At 29.4% G+C, this 13,892-nt stretch overlaps 3 protein-coding genes across 3 annotated transcripts; 2 read left to right on the top strand and 1 right to left on the bottom strand.

Annotated features, from left to right (window-relative positions):
- Positions 1-190: 190 nt before the first annotated feature.
- Positions 191-3,482, top strand: LOC145753438 (retinol dehydrogenase 13-like). Its single transcript, XM_082569849.1, has 8 exons — positions 191-287; positions 462-580; positions 880-1,035; positions 1,434-1,550; positions 1,727-1,827; positions 2,133-2,364; positions 3,056-3,161; positions 3,299-3,482. The coding sequence occupies exons 1-8, from the start codon at positions 199-201 to the stop codon at positions 3,480-3,482; spliced, it is 1,104 nt and encodes a 367-aa protein (XP_082425975.1). The 5' UTR covers positions 191-198.
- A 485-nt stretch (positions 3,483-3,967) lies between these two features.
- LOC145753437 (sodium/glucose cotransporter 4-like) lies at positions 3,968-5,051 on the top strand. Its single transcript, XM_082569848.1, has 4 exons — positions 3,968-4,156; positions 4,351-4,428; positions 4,577-4,694; positions 4,843-5,051. The coding sequence occupies exons 1-4, from the start codon at positions 3,968-3,970 to the stop codon at positions 5,049-5,051; spliced, it is 594 nt and encodes a 197-aa protein (XP_082425974.1).
- Positions 5,052-5,876: 825 nt separating this feature from the next.
- On the bottom strand, positions 5,877-12,691 carry LOC145753019 (sodium/glucose cotransporter 4-like). The gene is made up of 13 exons (XM_082569400.1): positions 12,572-12,691; positions 12,184-12,360; positions 11,841-12,005; positions 11,541-11,727; positions 11,013-11,218; positions 9,745-9,880; positions 9,123-9,239; positions 8,793-8,934; positions 8,096-8,264; positions 7,752-7,967; positions 7,498-7,575; positions 7,245-7,359; positions 5,877-6,596 (listed from the first exon to the last, which is right to left on the bottom strand). Exons 1-13 carry the CDS (start codon positions 12,689-12,691, stop codon positions 6,388-6,390), a joined length of 2,037 nt encoding a protein of 678 aa, XP_082425526.1. The 3' UTR covers positions 5,877-6,387.
- Positions 12,692-13,892: the final 1,201 nt, after the last annotated feature.

The following is a 13,892-nucleotide window of genomic DNA, read 5'->3' as shown; positions in this document are numbered from 1 at the left end:
AGAATAGTCAACTGACCCGTGAACTTGTTTTTGTTTTATATTTTAATTATTTGTAACAAAATTAAAATCTTCGTAAATAAATAATATTATTTTTTTATATGCTGTAACAAAAAAAGATTAAACGAAATACAAACCCAGTTAACCTTCTTATGCAAAATGTTAGGGAAATCCCCAGTTTTATGTGTGCAAATCAGAAAAATGAATTTTTTCAACACTGCAGTTTTTAATAGAGTTATTTTTCCCATCTCATTAATTGGTACTGGGGTTGGTGTTGTTTTTTTAGCAAGGTTAGTTTATTTAACTAGCGCGAATTAAGAGTAAAGGCAAAAGGGTAAAATATTATTACCTAACTCTGTTTATCATCAGATCATGCTGATTCAGAAGACAATATTTATTTTCTTGTATTATCTTCGGTGTAAAAAGTTATGCAAACTTATTAACTTTATTAATGTTTTGCTTAGGGAAACAAGAGGCGGAAAAGAATGTCCAAATAAAGAAAGATTAGATGGAAAAGTTGTGGTTATAACTGGAGCAAGTTCCGGTATTGGAAGGGAGACTGCAAAGGAAGTTGCAAAACGAGGTTGGAAAAAACTTTGTCATTTTGTAATCTAATCGCAAATATATTATTGATATGTTCAATTATTTTTTAACCTTGGATAGTTTATTGATATACCTAAATACTTTAAATGCAACAACTATAACTGGTATGGTGCTAACCTTTAATGCCCTATTTAATTATGGTAAGTTATTATTAGTAAGTCAAAACTAATTTGCAAGCTATTATAATTTAAAAAAGTTGGGTTTTTCATGTTTAAAAATAAGATGTACACATGCAGTGATGTACTAAACTTTAACAAAATAATGTTGTTTAAATTTAAGGAGCTACTGTTGTCATGGGATGTCGACACATGGGAAAATGTGAAAAAGTTGCTACAGATATCAGAATGAAAAGTAACAACATACATGTTGTGTGTAGATTTTTAGATCTAGCGAACATGGATAGCATTACAGATTTTGCTGCAAATATAAGAAAAGGTTTTATTTTAAATAACATGCTTAATTTTTTTCTGTTCTTTGTAAATATGTCATTGGTGACTGACTTCATTGCTCAAAAATTGGTAAAGTCTTAAGTTGCCTTTAGCAAGTTGGGATATTATTGATTATCATTACCTGATAAATAATCAGATTTGTTTTGGGCATGAAGTAAATATCCTTTAGTGCCTTAAATTTAGAGCATTGCAACATGGAAACTATAAGAATTAAACCAATGACCTAATGTTGCAAAGCCAAGTGTTTAACCACTACACCATGTTGGCCCCTCTTGTTATAACTTAGTTAACATCATTAACATTTAACTTTCACAACTTTTAATAAAGTATACAAGTCATTAAACATTAGATTTTTAATTAAAATGATTATATTTGAAAAACCAGAATTGCCTCATGTGGATATTTTAATAAATAATGCTGGGGTAATGAAGCCTCGTCCACCGAAAACAACTTCAACAACTGATGATGGTTTTGAAAGACAATTTGGCGTCAATCACTTAGGTAGGGTATTTATAGTCATACTTCTATAAAAAAGTCAATAGCTTAATCTGCTAATTTAATTTTGTTTACTTGTTAATTTGAATTAAAAATATTGTTTTTACTTATTTTTTTAACCTGAAACTTGCAGTAGCTATTATTTGTTTTAAATGTTTTAAATATTGTTTATCTTTTAACAGGACATTTTTTACTTACAAATTTGTTATTGGACAATATGTTAAATGGAAATACACCAGCCAGAATAATAAATGTTTCATCAGGAGCTTATAAAAATGGAAAAGTAAATTTGCCTTTTGGTATATGTTGTGAAAATTTAATTGAAGTTATAGTGTTGTTATTTAGCAATATATATTTGTATATAAATTTGAAGTGTTTTGTATTATACCTAATGTTTTATTTGGCATACATTTATTGTTGATGTTGAAAGGCCAATTTTATGGTCTAAACATAGAATATTATTAATTACCCATACCCAATCTCAAGTCGACCGTGGCAGTTTTAAATGTCAATAAAGAAAATATAGGTAAGCTAAAAAAAAACTAATTTAACTTAAAAAATTAATTTTAATCTACATTTTTTTTATAGATTAATTTGGATGACATAAATAAATCAGAACTTACAGATGAAAACCAGCTTAATGAACTGTATTATCAAAGCAAACTTGCAAACCTATGGTTTACTGATTCTTTACATAGAAAATCATTAAATGAATATAAGGGAAAAATTACAAGTAACTGCCTTAGTCCGGGTGTAGTTGATACCAATATTAACAGATATGCGAATGTACCAATGTATGCTGCAGGAATGCATTTATTTAGTAAGTAAAAGAAATTTATTCAATATCATTGTTCATTAGATTTTGTTTTTTTACAATGCCTGTGTGTTAAATTGGTAAATTTTATTTACAGTATTTATACTGTAAATATTTAATAATATATGTAAATATTTTTTACTGATGTTAGTGTAAATATTTAAGTGTAAATATTTAATAATATATGTAAGTGAATATGAAAGTAATTTTATGTAAGAAGACAAGACATAGAGCATTAGATCATCAGTTATAATAACCCTGTGCCAAAAGTTGACTTCAGCAGTTCAAATTAATTGTTGAAACACAATTGCTTGATATTTATTCTGCCAGTTAAATTTTGGCCCCAAAACCGTTTATATCGTTTATACCTGCTAACTTGATTTTAGGCAACTTTTATTTTACTTGATTATAAACCTGTTAATTAGTTTTAGTTGACAGTTTTTTTTTTTGTCTATATCTTTATCCTAGATGTGGGAAAGTCGAATGCGCGACTTAAACATAGAGTAACATCAGTTACTCCGACCCAGTCTCGAGTTGCCTGTGGCAGTTTGGGATATTATAGAGACTATAATTGCCAGTTGCTTTTTCTCTTTATAGTGGTTTCTTTTTGAAAGCTACTGACATAGAAAAGGTGAGGATAAATGCCTAAAATTAAATTTTAACAAGTACCTGATGCTGTGAATTTAAATTTTTTTAGAACCTATACGCTGGTTTGCTATCTTAACTCCACTACAAGGTGCACAAACAAGTATTTATTTGGCTACAGAACGTTTACTTGAAAGCAAATCAGGACAATATTTTGAGTTGAGCAATTTTTTTTAGTTTGTTTTTATTACTAGGCATTAAAATGTTTTTTTTAAAAAGAGTTGAATTTTAAATGTGACATTTACACTATAATTACAAATTGCTTTTGCAATTCTAAATTTTTATATATTTTTAGAGATTGTACGAAAATTGCTGATACCTGTTCTTTATGTGATAGTGACGCCACTGATAAATTATGGGATAGGAGCGCAAAATGGACAAATCTTGCAGAGAGGCTTAAAACAATTAAAAAAGAGGAAACTTTTACAATTGATAAAATTAATTCTTTTACGCAAAATAAAACAAAATCATCTTATTGAGCATTTATTTGTAAAAACATAGTTTTGTATTAAAGTTACATGGATAGAAAAAGTAGAACACACGAAGGTTTTTTTTAAGTTGTTAAGTATGAATTTAAGAAAAATATAAACTGGGCAGTCATCAAAAAAAAAATATTTGGTTTTAAGCAAAAATGCAAAAACTTGTTTGGTTGGATTTTTCTAATCAGTTTTATAGTAATAAACCAACAGGGTTAAGTAAAGTAATAAGTGTAAATTATCATTTATTTGTAACTAATATAATAAAACCGGCAGCGTGGTGTAGTTGTAAGAGCACTTGCTACACTACCATGAGGTCGTGGGTTTAATCTGTACTGCTCTCGTGCTGTAGCGCCCCTGAGTAAGTCGCTATAAACGGTAAGAACTCCTGCTGATGCAGCACTTAATCAGCAGCATAATAACCGGGCAATTATTTTTTTTAATTAGTTTTCCATCTTTGGGGTACTTTTTGGGGCTTAGTGTTGGATATGATTATCGGGGTCACTCGAATGATCATGGAGTTTGCTGTAGGCTCCCCTGGGTGTGGTCAACCTGAATTTAGACCCATCCTTCTCTACAGAGTCCACTATCTATATATTGCGATGATTTTGATGTGTTGCACCATGGTTATTTCAATTATGATATCATTAGTAACGCCACCAATAGATGAACGCTGCGTAAGTTTTTTCTCGAAAAAAAAATTATATTTAAATTTCTTTTAAATTGGATATAACTAGTAAAATTTTTGAAAACTTTTTTTAGATAAAACTATTTTCTAGGTTGTAATTGGAATTTTTGAATTCTAATAATTTTTTTTTTTTTAATCTCTATTCGTATTTTTTTACAAATTGTTTTTTGTATTTTATTTTAGATTGTGAGGTTAACATATTGGAATAGATACAGTAAAAAAGAACGACTTACGCAAGCAGATTTGGCCCATGAAGTTAGAGTAAGTTTGTTTTTGTTTTATTTATAAAAGTAGTTTTAAAAAAAAGAAATTTTTATGTTAATTATTGTTGATTATTAGTTAAAATGCATAAAAAATATAGACTTTTTGCACTTTTGTAATGCCTAAATTTTTTGCTTTTTTAAAATAGAAAAAGATAGGCAATGTCAATAAAGCATATGAGGGGAAAGAAAAAGGCAAGAACTTAGAGTCTGGAAAGAAAAACACTGACCATAATAAGTCTACACACAGTTCTAACTCCACGTCCGGTAAATATTTATTATCAGGGTATTAAAATAAATATAACTAATCTGAATAAAAATTATTTTTTTTAGTATTTCGGCCAAGTTTTAGACATGTTATAAAAATGTTTTATATTGAATTGATAAATGTTTTTAATTTTTTTCTATTTTTTAGAACAATCCGATGTCCCGCTTTGGAGAAAAGCGATTAATTTGTTTTGCGGAATGGAAGACACAAATAAGAAAATGAGTCCGGAAGAGGAGGAGTTTATGAAGTCCTCCATGATTGAGATCAGAGAGGAGAAATGGCCGGCAATTTATGTTAACGTCGCCGGACTAAACATGTGTTGTGCTGGAATATTTCTTTTCGCCTATTATGCCTAAACTGCTAGATGTTAAAGTTAAAAATAACAGGCTAGTATACTTCAAATCAATAATTTCAAACTGTCCAACTTCAAATACTCTTTAAATGTAGAATTATATTTTTACTCATATTTTAAAATGTAGAATCTAATTTTTTTGACTGGGATAATTATTTTAATGTGGTAAACTCTTAATTGTATAAGTAATATCAATAAAAAATGTTAAAATTTTACCATTTTGTTTATCTCAATTCAATTCCTATTTGTTTTTTTAAATTTAAGATTGAAATCATAAAAATTTAAATTTTTGTTAATGTAAATTGTTGTTTAAATGCAATGATAAAAATGGTAGGAAGCGAAACCACCTTGTTTAATCTAATAATTAAAAACATATTTATAACTATTTATATTAAAAAAGGTCATATGATTTCGAACCATATGTTATTTATCAAATAAATCTAGTTGTCAATGTATATACTATGGTTTGTTACACATTAGGCACTTTGCAATAAGCTATAAATAGCCTACCATTAATTGTTCCGCTATTTTTTTACAGGCAACAAGATTTACTAACTCATCAATACACTCAACTTTAATTTGATTTGGATATTTGGATACTTTTAATTTGATTTGGACTTTAATTTGATTTGGACTTTAATTTGATTTTGGATATCACTCAACTTTAATTTGATTTGGATATTGCTTTAAATAAACAATTTACAAGGTGGGGCTTTATTATTCAAATAATTTAAAATAAATTAATAAGTGCTGATAATTACCTAAGGGTTATTAAAAATGAATTTAACAACTATAAAAAAATTATGAAAAAAATTATAAATAAGTGCGATGTTTGGTTTAAAAAATAACTAACAACATAAATCTATTAGTAGTATTTAAAACACAAATATGAATAATATATAAAGCATAGCACAAAGCGTAAATATTAAATTATTTAAGATCATATTTTATTGCATTTTTGGCGACAAATTGATTAAAATTATGCTACTTAGCTAAGATGCACATTTATTATAAATATACACTAACAACTTAAAATTAAAATGAGTGTTACTATGTAAATTTAGGAAACTTTATCAAATATGGCAAAAGGTAGCAAACCAAATGATCCACCATCCATTAGAAATAAACCTATTAAATTACCTTATTTTTATTATTCTTTAGAATTGATATTATTTTAGCAAGAGTTTGCCACATTAAAATAATTTTTCCAATCAAAAAAATTAGATTTTATATTTAAGTATAGAAAATGCCACATTCGAACAGTATTTCAAGTTGGACAGTTTGTAATAATTAAATTTAAGGTATACCGGCCTTTTATTTTAACTTTAACATCTAGCAGTTTAGGCATAATAGGCGAAAAGAAATATTCCAGCACAACACATGATTAGTCCGGCGACGTTGACATAAATTGCCGGCCATTTTTCCTCTGTGATCTCGATCATGGAAGATTTCATAAACTCTTCCTCTTCCGGACTCATTTTCTTATTTGTGTCTTCCAGTCCGCAAAACAAGTTAATTGCTTTTCTCCACATCGGGACTTCGGATTGGTCTAAAAAATAAAAAAAAATTAAAAACATTTATCATTTTAATATAAAACAATTTTATAACACAGGGTACGAATTAACGTTTAAAAAACGATTCGCTAAAAATGAGGTCGCATTTTTAGAGTAATTATTAGGTCCAAGTCATAATCTTTGTTTTTTTGTAACACTTGACGCGTTGCATGGCATTTTTAAAATGTAACGTATTGTTAAACAATCGTTAAGAATATTTTGCACGAAAAACGAGACATTTTTAATTCTTTTAAGGCTGTGTTATGCATTTAAAAATTGCGCAACAACTGAACGATCTCGGGAGCAAAATTTACGCATTGCCAAAACATGGAAAGTTATTGTTATTAAATGCCCTATAGTAACTTACATTTACGCAGGATTATGATGATGTAATTAAATTAGTGTGAAACCGGTGTAAAATAGATCGTAAAAATATACACGAGAGTTTATCACTATTTCTAATATATTTGTTGACTATTTCTAATATATTTGTAAAAAACGATTCGCTAATTTAAAAAAACGATTCGCTTTTAGCGAATAGCGACCCGTTATTTCGTTCCCTGTAACATGTTTGAAACTTGGTATAAGTACTGAAAAAAATTAGAAATAATTTATATTCAGATTAATTATATTTATTTTAATACGCGAGGAGTTAGAACTGTGTGTAGAGGTATTATCGTCAGTGTTTTTCTTTCCAGTCTCTAAGTCCTTGCCTTTTTCTTCCCCCTCAAATGCCTCATTGACATTGCCCATCTTTTTCTATTTTAAAAAAGCAAAAAATTTAGGTATTTCAAAAGTGCAAAAAGTCTATAATTTTTATGCATTTTAACTAATAATTTACAAAAAAATTTCTTTTTTTTAAAACTACTTTTATATATAAAACAAAAACAAACTTACTCTAGCCTCATGGGCCAAATCTGCTTGCGTAAGTCGTGCTTTTTTACTGTATCTATTCCAATATGTTAACCTCACAAGCTAAAATAAAATACAAAAAACAATTTGTAAAAAAATACAAAAAAAAAAAAATTTATTAGAATTCAGTAATTACAATTACAACTTAAAAAAAGTTTTCAAAAATTTTACTAACAAAAGTTATATCCAATTTGAAAGAAATTTAAATGTAATTTTTTTTTTGAAAAAAAATAACTTACGCAGCGTTCATCTATTGGTGGCGTTACTAATGATATCATAATTGAAATAACCATGGTGCAACACAACAAAATCATCGCAAAATATAGATAGTGGACTCTGTAGAGAAGGATGGGTCTAAATTCAGGTTGACCACACCCAGGGGAGCCTACAGCAAACTCCATGATCATTCGAGTGACCCCGATAATCATACCCAGCACTAAGCCCCAAAAAGTACCCTAATGATAAAAAACTAATTAAAGTAATTGACAAATTTAATGAAATAATGTATTTTAGGTAATACATTGCTTATGGATTTTCAATCACTGCCACTAAGTTAAATAAATTAAAATAAAAAAAATTTTACCGGCTCATTCATTCTTGGCCAAAACACAGCCAGAACAAACACAGTGGTGATGGGCGGGGCCAAAAAGCTCGTAATTGATTGGATATAATCAAACAGCTGACCATCAGCAAAAGCTTGAATGATTGGCACCCAAGCAATGCTAACTCCTACCATGATTAACATGAACACTCTGTAAAAATAAATAAATTTAGTATAAAACTGTCAATTCATGACAAAAAATAGATCATTTAGTAAATATATATATACTTATATCAGGTAAAGAAAAACCTGCCATGTTGTTGTTTAATCATTCTAATATTAAAAAGCGCTTAACTTTTTTCTTGCAAAACTTGAATTTATAAAATATTAAACAAATTTTATTAGAATTTTAAATAATTTTTAGGAAATGTTTTACCAAAAATCCTTTCCTGACAGTAATCACAAACCAATACATATTGTTTAAAATGCATCTAGACTAACGTAATTTTTTTTATTAATACTCAATTGGGTGATAACAATTGTCATACTTTTGACTTAGTCTTTAGTTGCCTTTGGCAGTTTTAGAAATTCATAGTCCTGTTGTTTAATATTTAACCCGTCAAAGCTAGTTATCATGGCTTTACCAAGTTTACTATGCCACAGAAACAGCTAAGATCAAACACATGACCCCATGTGGTAAGTGTTGTGAATACACAATCAATTACAAACAAAATGTCACCTTCCAACAATCATAAGTTCTCGCTGCTTGGCATGCGGTCTTATTTTAGCCCACACATCACAAGTAAACAACGTACTCGAGCTGTTAAACACCGATGTAAGAGATGACATTAGAGCAGCTATCATAACAGCTAACAGGAGGCCTAACATTTAAGATGAGATAGCATTTAATTTAAAAATGAAAAGGTAAACAACCACACATATTTTTTATTGTAACAAAGTTTTATTTGATGACATTTTTTTAACAAGACTTTATTTAAAATTAACATAACTTTTTGCTATAAAGTAACATAAGTTAAAAGGTTAAATTCAAAAAACTTATTCTGTTTACCTTTTAGTCCAACAGGCATGATAAAAAGTACAAGTTTAGCATAGGCATAATTTGTACACCCAACCGTTGTACCACAAGCTTCTAAGCAAACCTCTGGATCAGCACATCCTATTGAGTCTAAAAATTTATTTTAAATTGTAAAAAACAAACAAGACCCTTTATAACATTATTTTGAAATTAGAAGTATTTAGTTTATTAGTAATGAAGCTAGGTATAAAAACCTGCTTAATTAAAGCTTTGTTTTAATAAAATTCACAACTGCTTGATATAAAATTTGATATATTAACTGGCAGCTTGGTGTAGTGGTAAGAACACTTGCTACACCACACATGAGGTCGTGGGTTTAATCCCCACTGCTTTAATGCTGTAGCACCACCCTTGAGTAAAGCGCTATAAACGGTATAAACTCCTGCTGAGCCAGCACTTAATCAGCAGCATAATTATCGGGGAATTATAATCTATATAATATCCCAAATTGCTTGCAACTCGAGACTGGGTCGGGGTAACAGTTGTAACTTTATGTTTAGGTCGTGCAAATCATAGAATTTTATTGTATCTAAGGATAGCCTCTTTAATTTTACACTATAATTGGTGATATTTATTTTAAAGTTGCATAACTGACTTGGAAAAATAATTCTGCTAATCATTCCCACCATTACCATCATGTACATTGGCAAGATCTTCAAAAGTCCGGCAATGACACATCCACCTTTGGCATGAGATAAACTTTTTGCAGCTAGAGTTCGTTGTACAATAACCTGCAAACAAAAAACAAGCAATTAAATACAAATTTAAAAACAAAAATTGCACTAGATTTTAGCAATTAGTTTTAGAAGAGCTAGAAATTTAAAAGAGAGCTTAAATCAGAGGGGTCCTTCTGAATAAAATGTTAGATCAATTAATTTTTACCAAAAAATTTATATAACTTAAAAGTAATAATTTTTTGCACACCCATTGCCTGTGATAACTTTTTCATTAAAAATAAACTGTCATTTCAATTTACAGGTTGTGTTTAAAGTACTAAGTGACACATATTTGAGCTCTCCAAAGTTCTAAGTAATGTGTGCACAATATGTTTAAACTTTTACCTTCTTTTACCCAAAGTAGGCAAACACTTGTTAATTATTGGCAAAAATACAAGAAAACATTTTTACAAAACTAAAACATTGAATCTAAATATTAAATAAAAATGTTTAAAATAAACTAAGGGTAACATAATAAAATGTTTTGCGGGACAGTATAAAAATTTAACAATTTATTTGCACTATTTTAATATATACCAATAAAACCATCTGCAACCGCAATAAGTTTATTATATGGTTAGCTATTTTATAATGGCTAACCATCAACCAAAAAAGCTTTTTTGAATTATTTACATAAATAAAAAGTGGAAAATTTTTGGCCAACAAAACACTTCAACAGTTCTTAGTAATTAAAGGGCATTGATTAAATAATTATTTGCATTTCAGGAGAACCATAGAAAGTCAATAGGAGTGGATTGTGCAACTTAGTTACAGATGATATGTGCCATTCTGCATGTTTGCAACAAAGTTAATCATTTATTAACTATTAAGGGTGTTTTTACAACCTTATGATCAACTAATAAAAATGTCAAACAATACAGTGTGTACAAAAGCAAAGTTATTTTTATAAAAAAGGGCGTTAGCGGTATTTGTTGTAAAATAATCCTGAAATTGGTGTTAGCTTTGTTTTTGTGATTGTTTTAAGTAAAACAACAGTTTATGCTAATCAATCACACACAACCTTACTTAATATAAGATAACTATTTTTAGCAAATTGATTAAACGCATTGTAAGAAAAAACAATTTTACAGCCTTTTTTTAAGCAAAAGAGAGCCAAAACTTAATACAAAAATAAAAATAAATATACCTGATCAGCGCACCAGTACCAAACTGAAATAATAGTAATTCCAAAAATCATTCCCGGCCAGGGTAAATCAGAGGTGATTGGGTCTCTAAACACATGAAAGGAGTCGGGGCGTGGTACCCCACATGATGTGTTAGGGGGTCTTACATCAGGAATGGCATCAAAGTATTGGGGTTCAAGTTGGTCATAACCCCCAATGTAGTTAAAAGCTAAACAACGGTATTTTTTTAATTAAAAGGGGCTTTTATCTGATATAAATACATAAACTTTAAATCAAATTTTTTCTGAATCCTACTAATTCTACCAATTTTAATGAACCGCAAATACCATAAGCCGATCGTAAAGACTTACTGACTTTAAACAAATGCCAAAATAACCTATATATACCCTGCCCTTTAAATAAACTTAATATATAACCCTGTTTGCCCCAATCCTCTTTCCTATTTAACTTTGGCGTGTAATACAACTGAACATTTTAAAAAAGTGCTTAAATTAAACATTGAATCAAAATTATTTTTTTTAAACACTTACATAAACCCATCATGGTGAGTCCCCCGATAAGCATGATAAAGGTCTGGGCGGTGTCTGTGTAAATAACCGCAGCTAAGCCACCAGTAATAGTGTAAAGTCCAGTAATTATGAGCAAAATAACTATGGCAAGATAAAGATCCCATCCCAAAGCTTCCTGGATGAAAATTGCTCCTGCAAACAAGTCAGCCTAAAAAAATAAGACAACAAATAAAAGCTCTTATGCAAAAACTACGGTCTATCGAGATAAAAACAAAGGGTATATATATTTTAATGTGCAAAATTTGGTCTTGACACGCTTACCGAAATTTTTGTAAACACGTAGATCAGAAGGGAAAGCACCGAAAGGAAGATACGTATTCTTTGGCCCCCAAAGCGCTCGCGCATATATTCTGGCATTGTAACAACCCCTGACGCGATGTAAATAGGTGCAAATATCCAACCAAGAAGTAATAAAGTAAGCATAGCCTAAAATTAAAAAAAGTAAGCTACATCAGCCTTTAACATGTGCTGAGCACGCCTTGGTCATGCATTAGATTTTGTGTCATTTTATCTATAAAAAAATTACGTAAGGTAAAGTTTGCGGCACGCCAAAACAACAAAGAATGTTTAACCAGACTGATTATTACAAGTAACATGAACTTACATTCCACTCAAATGAGCCTTGCGCAATTCCTGCTGCCGCACCAGTACCAGCAAGGCCCACAAAATGCCCACTTCCGATGTTGCTGCTAAAAAGCGAGGCGCCGACTGGAAACCACGTGATGTCCCTTCCAGCCAAAAAAAATCCAGAAACGTTACTTCTATTTGCTCTACACATCGCCTGTATTTTATAAAAATAAAATGCCGTAACAAAAATGCCAATAACTATACATAGGCTACAACTAGCCCGTGTTCTTGTTCTCTTTTTTTAGGCTTCGGGCTAATTTAGTCTCAAAAAATATTTTAAAACAAGTAATTTACATTGGTTTACTAGTTTGGTTAAAAAAAATATAGTCGAACTGCAATTTTATTAAGATAAACAATGGACTTACCCATATTCCAACAGCTAAAATAACAGCAAAATATATAATAATAACTACAATGTCCCATGTTTCAAGTCCTCCCGCTGGAGGCAGTGGTGGTTCAGTTGCTAGAACTGTAGTAGTATCCATTTTATCTTTATTTTAACATAAAATAGTGACTCTAAAATTAAAATTAAATTTAATGTATTTTTTTATTATTAACAAAATTGCGGTCCATGTGGTAAGTCAAGCAAACTAAGTTATATTTCATCAAACACCAAACTAAGCATAGCCTAACACTTATTTTTAAGTTATATTTAAAATTAACCATTAACAAAAAGTTAATCATACGTGCAACCACTTCTAAATCAAATTATTTTTTGTTTTGAGTCTTAAAATAAAAAATCAATTGTTAATACAAAAAGGTGTTTAAAAAAAATTAAATATAAGCAACCAATTTGGTTTGTTGAAAACCTGAACAACGATTGTTTATCGCCGTGAATTAAAAAAATCTCCAAATGCTAAGCTAGATTTTAAAACAAAAATTTATGAAACACGTTTTGAAGTTACTCCTTTGAAAACTAAAGGAAAACAAATCAACCGATAAAAGTTTTAAAATAACCTGTTGGCATGTAAACATAAGTTGTTGTTACTACCGAGAAATGTATTAAAACTAATACTGCTTTTTAAACTTGCATAAACATTCCACCTTATACCAAGAAGGTTCTATCAAATATTTTTTTTTTATTTGTGCGAATTGCAAAGTTTACTCCTTTGTTAATTAAAAAGCTAATCAAACACTACGTTTGTTTTTTTTTAAATAAAACAATGGAAAATTTTAAAAAATTTAAAAAAAGTTTTATTACACTTTTGCCTTTGCGAAAATATATTTAACTAACAAAAACTGAATCTATAAATTTACAATGAAAGTAAGGCTTGCTAACGATATATTAACTATAATTTTAAAGAAAAATTGTTATCACACAAATATTAAACAGGCATTCAATTATATCACAAATCTATATTATATATACTCATTTATTGCCTGCTAATGTGAAGTGAACAATATTTAAACTTAATTTAAAAATCATTCTGCTCAGTCATTCGCGTTTACTTATGCACGTACCTATTACGCCAGGTACGTTTACCCGTTCGTAAATCATTAAAAATGTCATTATGCAATATAATCAATGTTTGGCGTACTTTATGTACTTATGGTTTAAAAAGTCAACATGCAACGCGTATAGTTACAAAACTCTATTTAAAGTACACATATATATAGAGTTCACTTGGCTAAGGCGTTGTAGTGTACGCTGTCTAGTTTTATGGCGACCTTCAGATGACGCTTTTG

This window comes from Corella eumyota, chromosome 5 (assembly GCF_963082875.1).
Source record: "Corella eumyota chromosome 5, kaCorEumy4.1, whole genome shotgun sequence".
NCBI lineage: Eukaryota > Metazoa > Chordata > Ascidiacea > Phlebobranchia > Corellidae > Corella > Corella eumyota.
Note: the sequence above shows the minus strand (reverse complement) of the source record. Positions and strands in the feature narration are given on the sequence as shown.

Bases quoted from the DNA above. Each gene is read 5' to 3' on its own strand.
- LOC145753438 (XM_082569849.1), top strand. From the start codon at position 199: ATGAATTTTTTCAACACTGCAGTTTTTAATAGAGTTATTTTTCCCATC. The intron at 581-879 runs GTTGGAAAAAAC...TTTAAATTTAAG, and splicing joins AAAGGAAGTTGCAAAACGAG to GAGCTACTGTTGTCATGGGA. The intron at 2,365-3,055 runs GTAAGTAAAAGA...AAATTTTTTTAG, and splicing joins TGCAGGAATGCATTTATTTA to AACCTATACGCTGGTTTGCT.
- LOC145753437 (XM_082569848.1), top strand. From the start codon at position 3,968: ATGATTATCGGGGTCACTCGAATGATCATGGAGTTTGCTGTAGGCTCC. The intron at 4,157-4,350 runs GTAAGTTTTTTC...ATTTTATTTTAG, and splicing joins CACCAATAGATGAACGCTGC to ATTGTGAGGTTAACATATTG. The intron at 4,429-4,576 runs GTAAGTTTGTTT...TTTTTAAAATAG, and splicing joins ATTTGGCCCATGAAGTTAGA to AAAAAGATAGGCAATGTCAA.
- LOC145753019 (XM_082569400.1), bottom strand. From the start codon at position 12,691: ATGGATACTACTACAGTTCTAGCAACTGAACCACCACTGCCTCCAGCG. The intron at 8,935-9,122 runs GTAAACAGAATA...CTTAAATGTTAG, and splicing joins CATGCCTGTTGGACTAAAAG to GCCTCCTGTTAGCTGTTATG. The intron at 7,576-7,751 runs GTAAGTTATTTT...ATTTTATTTTAG, and splicing joins CACCAATAGATGAACGCTGC to CTTGTGAGGTTAACATATTG.